The 7,163-nt window shown below is 42.5% G+C and overlaps 1 protein-coding gene across 1 annotated transcript; it reads right to left on the bottom strand.

Annotated features, from left to right (window-relative positions):
- Positions 1-263: 263 nt before the first annotated feature.
- LOC309569239 (uncharacterized protein) lies at positions 264-1,808 on the bottom strand (the record flags this gene model as incomplete). The annotated part of the gene is made up of 1 exon (XM_082274991.1): positions 264-1,808. The coding sequence occupies one exon, from the start codon at positions 1,806-1,808 to the stop codon at positions 264-266; it is 1,545 nt and encodes a 514-aa protein (XP_082131117.1).
- Positions 1,809-7,163: the final 5,355 nt, after the last annotated feature.

The following is a 7,163-nucleotide window of genomic DNA, read 5'->3' as shown; positions in this document are numbered from 1 at the left end:
ACACTTAATACCATATAGGGCATATAGCTTATTGCTAGAAACGCCTGACATGATTTCATCAAAAACCACAAACAGAAACTTGCCATAACTGTAACACGTACACATTTGCAAGGCTTGTATAACTAAGATACATAGAAAATGGAGTGGGAACATACAAAATGGAGGGCAAATAAAATTGATACCTCCCCATCTCCCACAATCCCCTCTTAAAATCAATAATCTTCCCAATTGATTTTCCCAGAAAAAAAACCCTGTGTCACTCCCTAGATAGTAAGGTTACTCTTTCCCTTTTGTTTGTGACTCTTGACATACTTAGTATATTCATTAGGGCTGTTAGTTGGGGGTCTCTTGCAGCCTGCAATTTGGTGGGATAGCATTGAAATATTCTTCACCTTTGGCCTGGAAGCTCTAGCAATAATACACATTACCAGCTTGAAGCATGCAAATAGAAAAAGCAAAAAGAGCAGGACCATGATAACGGTCATAGCAATATTTTTCAACCAGGAAAATATTCCTCCGACTCCAAACTCTACATTACTAAAAGGACTCCATGTCTTAGCAATATTCCTGGCTTCCTGTTGCAGCTTATCTACTTCCTTCCTGTGTTGTGCAATAATATCATAATAATCAGGGATCTCAACAGAAGTGTTGTGTATCCATGTGCAGCATTCATAACCCTCCGTAACTTCACATAACCCAGTAAGAGCAGCACTCATACTTTCTATGGCTAGGTCATGGAGCTCAAGTTGTTTCTTAATTGCCCTCACTTCTATATTTAATTTGGTAATGTCTCCTGAGTTCTTATCTAGGATGTCATCGAGAATTTTAGAGTAATTATTCAACCTTTTCATCATGTCTATTCCCCATCCGGTCCATGAGGGGAACCAGGCCCATACCATATCCTTTTCAAGGAATAATTCCCTTTTATTGCGGTGTTTGAGGGGGTACCTAGGATACATACTAGCTTCGAGGAGATGTCCTCCTTTGTTGTCTCCCACTACACCCATGATGGGAACTAGGGATGCGAGGTAACACCACCCTTGGGGTGCAATAGGGATCCAAGGGTGACAAATCTTTCCACAACAAATATAAGTACTGTTTCCCAAGGCTAGGGGACGTTTGTGAAATATTGCCATTATTTGGTCAGAATAACTAGACCAAGCTAAATTTGACAACAACCGTCCTACTGGGGAAGAGGAAGTGGAACTGGAGTTAAGAAAGTTCATCAGAGTGGCGTTTAGGGCTGGTTCTGAGGTGTGCCAGAAGGAGCTGTCCATCGAGGTCATTGAGAAATTAATCTTAGTTTGCCGGCACACTTCAGCTCCCTTGGTGGAGTTTCCCAACCTAAAACACCAGTCTGGGGAATGACTTCTACCAATAATTTGGAAAGTGAGGGTATCATTTGAGAGTGTTCTCGTGACATTGGTGAGGACAACAGGAGGTGTACCATTTAGAAAAGGGGTGAAGTTTAAAGGTATCGCTACTAGGGGGATTCTAGCTGTGCTAGGATGGAGTTTACTACATATCCAACATTTTTCATATCCGGACTTCTGGGCATAGGCATATTTAAATTGCAACAATGACATTTTATCTGTAAGACTTTTTGAGCTTTCATCTCTCTTTTGTCTGTTATGTGCATTACTCTGTGTTGGGGTGTTGGAAGCTCCGCAAATGGCCTGTAGCCCTACCAGGTCTTCTGGATGATAAATACAGTTAGTGGTAACCCATACTACAGAGAAGACTGAAAATGATACGAGTCCTATAAGTAGCCAAAGTTTTCCAGAATCTGGTGCTATTGGGAATGTCATTTTTCTACAGGGTCAGGGCCGCCTGCCTCTGAAAAACCCCCTTTTCTTGACTATCCTGTTCGAGGTCAGAGTCGTCCACTCCCGTTAGTACCTCTCTTGCTTCTGGACCTTCCTGTTCAAGGTCAGGGCCGTCCGCCCCCGTTAGTACCTCTCTTGGGTCTGGATCTGGACTTGCTTCTGGGGGTGGAGCCTCCTTTACCAATTTCACTCGAGTAGCATGGATCCAGGCTTGTTGGTTCTCCACAAGGACAGCGATTCTGGTCACTGCGACTACCTTTGTCTTTTGGTCCAAAACGAAATCCAGCCTTGGTCTTGTGATGCTACTTCATCTCCTTCCCTCAAGTGATGGGTTGATACCTGTGAAAAGAAAAGAAAGGTGCGAGCAACTTTTTCGTTCCACTTGATTCAAAATTCCAATTTACTTTTTCTCAACTCGTCTTTGATTGTCCTATTTATCCTTTCCACTGTACCTGAATTCTGGGCAATGCAAATAGGAGCACTATTACGGGGTATACATGGTTTCCCCTCTTTGCAAATTAATCCTGTTATAGGATTCTTTTGCAAGACAGGATAACCCCAGTCCTCCAATTCCTCAGCAGTGGCTGAGGCTTGTAGATCTGTGATCAACTGGGCATCATCGGGGAGGATGGGGGTTAGGACAGGCATTTGTTTTAGGGCTCCTAAAGGTAACTGTTGTGCGGCTGCTTTTGCTATTTTGTCTGCTAGTGCGTTGCCCTTGGAGATGTCATCAGTACCTCTGGTATGTGCCCTACAGTGAATGATAGCTAACTCTGAGGGTAACAACATAGCCTGAAGAAGGTTGGTGATGAGCTCTTTCATCATGTCTGCACGGGGTGAAGTGACACTTTCAATAGTTTCTAGGCAGTCATGCGGTTCTTGGCCCATATCATCTGCTGAACCCATCTACTATTGACTAAAAGGAACTCTTATTTCTCCCCTGCTTTGGGCCTATATGTGAAAACCTATTTGTAGATGTGTGAATGGGGTTGATGGGTATTGGAGATGCTCATGTTTGGCCTTATATGTTTATATGTTCTTTCCCACCCCCTGTGTCCTATTCCATAATACTAGGCAATAAACAGTGGGGCGCTAGCTGCGGGGATACAAGATCTCCCCTCTTTTAGAAAAAGGCCGTTCTCAACTTTTTCTAAAACATCACCCAAGTCCTTAAAACCTGTTCTGTAGCATGTTGTGGTGTAACATAACGTTTATTACCAGTAGCCCATTTAAAACTGGGGCCTACCTAGGGCAAATGATGTGGCCATCCCTATTACCATCTCACAGGATGCTATGTGCTATGTTCAGAGTCACTTCAGGCATGCCTTTAGGCCTGGACTGCGACCATCTTTGGATAAAAACTTATAGGGCAAAGTTTACCACCATACTCCTGGGCAAGTACACCTGTCATGGTCTTACAATTGTCCCTTGCATAAACACAAAACATTTTTCCATGATTTGGGAGGCCCAGTGCAGGCGCTACAACCATAGCAGTTTTCAGATATATAAACGCATTTAACATTTCTGGTGACATTTCTGGACCTGTGGTTTGTCTCAAAATGTTATTATAGATAGGAGTAGTCCGGATCCATAACAATCAATGATCCTGTGGGCGGGCAAGACCCACTGTGGGCTGGCAAGACCCACTAGAGCAGCAGCTCTTATGTGACTGACTCTACTATCACTCTCTGTGAGAACAAAACCAAGGTGAACAACACTTTCCTGACACCGCTGTCATAATTCCTGTGACACTTTGTGTCCACATACATGTACATTTCAATAAACTCACTCGCTCTGACTGGCCTCCACAGAGTGACTACATATGTCATATACATATTGTAGCGGGACTGAACCATGAGCAGGTGTCCATCCCCTCTTGCATGGTCTGGAGAACTATAGAGCGGACAATTGAATTGTCTGCTTGGCCCTAAGGCATTTCTACACCAGGTAAGTTACCTTGACTGAAAAATAAGAAACAAAGATGGCTGTGTCTCCTCGTCCAATAGGACACTTAAAAAAAACACACTACTTAAACCAATCACTGTAAAGTGGGTAACATCGGATGGTATGGCTGTCAGTAGAGATGGCATATCAGATACCACTTGCATGCTATGATCAGATAAAGAACTAAAAACTTTTTGGCTTAGTGCCAATTTTCAAAAAAAACTTTATTATTTTTTTTTTTTTTTTTTTTTTTTTTTTTTTTTTTTTTTTTTTAGAAACTTCTGCTAGCTGCAATTGCAGAAGTGACCATTACTTCCTCTCACACGGAAGGAAATTTACTAGTTTTAAATGAATCTGACACACAAACATTTTCTGCTTGTTTGAGATAATATAATGTCTGCAAAGAAAACGACATCTGCCTTGGAAAACGAAACCGTGGGGTGCAGGTGTGGTCAGGGGCATTTGTAAGGTAATATTGGTTTTAGTAGCCCAATCAGAAACGTGCTGTTTTATAATTAACATGTACTGTGACTTTAAATTACCGACAAATTATTGAATCCTACGACTGTGCTACTCCGCAGTGACACTTAACCACAGCTTTAAGGCTATGTTTCCACTATTGCGGCTACAAAGTCACACGACTTCAAGCGCAAGTTTGTAGTGCAATTTGTTTGCAGCCACTTCTGGGGACCCCAGCGCGACCTCCTTCTGTGAGGGACAAGTTGCCCTGAAGTCGCCCAAAAGTAGTGCAAAAACCTTTTTTCAAGTTGCTGCGACTCAAGTCGCAGCAGTTTGAGCGGTCCTATTTGTAAATAATGGGTTTTGACCTATCATGCGACCCGACATGTGTCAAGTCGCACAACAAGTCGCAAAAGTGGAAATGGAGCCCTAGAGTCCAAAACCACCAAACAGTTTCACCCGTCTACCGGTCTACAGGCAATTGCTGTGGGTAAAGAACTTTCACTTATATTAGCATCTCCAATTTTCCCCGCTTTTTCCATGTACTTTATATTACAACTCCCTATTTTTTCCTGACCATCTTGCTTGGTTATCTATCCAAGGGTTAATAAATGTGCATCCACCAGAGACCCAGGCGACATATCTCGCCTCGATCAGGGGGATGGGTTTTGTTTGGTTTGATACTTCCTCATTCTAAAGATATTACAACTAAACATTTACTGAAAGAGAATGCGGACGGACAGAACTCTTTTTTCTGTAATTTACTTGTCTTTAATTAGGCAAACGTTTGTACTACATAGTTGAAGGTAAATTTCAAGAAAACTGCACTGAAAATTGTAAGAAAATTGTATCATGTATGGCCAGCATCAGACCTAAACCTTCAGTATAATTTCACAAAACCATAAACAAAATCCAATATTCTCTCACTTAACAAAACATGTCTCTAAGATTTACACATTCACAAAATCACTTAAATGTATCTGGGTCCTTAGACCCTTTTTATGGTTAAAAACCCTCCTGAAAAGCCACTTGGTGTATGTATATTAAACCTTATACTTTTTTTTTTTTTTTTTTTGACTCTGAATGTCCCCTCTTGGAACAACCAAAAAAAAAACTTTTCCGAGTCTTGACTGATACTCCCAGGTATAGTGGCTATCAAGAAGGTTTTCCTACCATTATAGACAAACAAACAATGCACATAATAAACATTTATCTTAATTTGTCTTACGATCGGTCAGTCAATTTTTACAGTAATAATGAGACTGTCGCTATCAGGAACAGTGTGTTATATTAACAGTCCGCAGGCGCAATTTTTTACAAGTCATATATAATTATAACTATAACTATAACTAAACCTTTTGGGCCACACAAACAAATTATCTTACACTTCTATGCGACAGAGAAGGAAAGCTTAAAGATTTTTCAGACACAAAACGAGCAATTTCTCTAACACTTCTTAAGTCTCCCTGAGACTAAAAATATTTCCCTGAAATATTTCAATTATGGGTCTGTTGCGTGTGTTCCCGGAACACACCAACCCCCTTGGTTCACTTTGATATGATTTTAGTCAGTGTCCCGCCCCGGAGCCACACTACAATCGGCTGTATAGAAAAGGATTTTTCTACTTACCGAATGAGCGTGGTTGTCCGCGAGGGATGACTTTCATATCCCGGCATACGAGCCCCCAGCTGTTAGTGTCTGGAACCCCTGGTCCCGCTGTTCTTATGCTCGCTTTGTGTCTGGCAGGCCTGGGAGGCTGGTTTCTGGAAGTTACACAGACGGAGACAGATGTATAGTGAAACCAAGCTCTCAGTTTATTATAGGCTCGTTGTGGTTTATATAGTAAAGAGTAAGGGCATATAGCATAAGTATAGGATACTTGTTACGTTCTTATTGGTTAAACAGTTTAAGGAAACCAAGCGTCATTTCGGGAAATAAGCGAGTACACTTAATACCATATAGGGCATATAGCTTATTGCTAGAAACGCCTGACATGATTTCATCAAAAACCACAAACAGAAACTTGCCATAACTGTAACACGTACACATTTGCAAGGCTTGTATAACTAAGATACATAGAAAATGGAGTGGGAACATACAAAATGGAGGGCAAATAAAATTGATACCTCCCCATCTCCCACACTCTCCTCCTATCTTCCTCCTTCTGTTCCTCTCTCCTCCTTCTGTTCCTCTCTCCTCCTATCTTCCTCTTTCCCCTTCTGTTCCTCTCTCCTCCTATCTTCCTATTTCCCCTTCTGTTCCTCTCTCCTCCTATCTTCCTCTTTCCCCTTCTGTTCCTCTCTCCTCCTATCTTCCTCTTTCCTCTTCTGTTCCTCTCTCCTCCTATCTTCCTCTTCCCCTTCTGTTCACCTCTCCTCCTATCTTCCTCTTTCCCCTTCTGTTCCTCTCTCCTCCTATCTTCCTCTTTCCCCTTCTGTTCCTCTCTCCTCCTATCTTCCTCTTTCCCCTTCTGTTCCTCTCTCCTCCTACCTTCCTCCTTCTATTCCTCTCTTCTCCTATCTTCCTCTTTCCCCTTCTGTTCCTCTCTCCTCCTACCTTCCTCCTTCTATTCCTCTCTCCTCCTATCTTCCTCTTTCCCCTTCTGCTCCTCTCTCCTCCTATCTTCCTCCTTCTGTTCCTCTCTCCTCCTATCTTCCTCTTTCCCCTTCTGTTCCTCTCTCCTCCTATCTTCCTCTTTCCCCTTCTGTTCCTCTCTCCTCCTACCTTCCTCCTTCTATTCCTCTCTCCTCCTATCTTCCTCTTTCCCCTTCTGTTCCTCTCTCCTCCTACCTTCCTCCTTCTATTCCTCTCTCCTCCTATCTTCCTCTTTCCCCTTCTGTTCCTCTCTCCTCCTATCTTCCTCTTTCCCCTTCTGTTCCTCTCTCCTCCTATCTTCCTCTTTCCCCTTCTGTTCCTCTCTCCTCCTATCTTCCT

Source organism: Pelophylax lessonae, assembly GCF_965119305.1.
Source record: "Pelophylax lessonae genome assembly, chromosome: 13".
NCBI lineage: Eukaryota > Metazoa > Chordata > Amphibia > Anura > Ranidae > Pelophylax > Pelophylax lessonae.
This window is presented reverse-complemented; position numbering and strand designations above follow the sequence as displayed.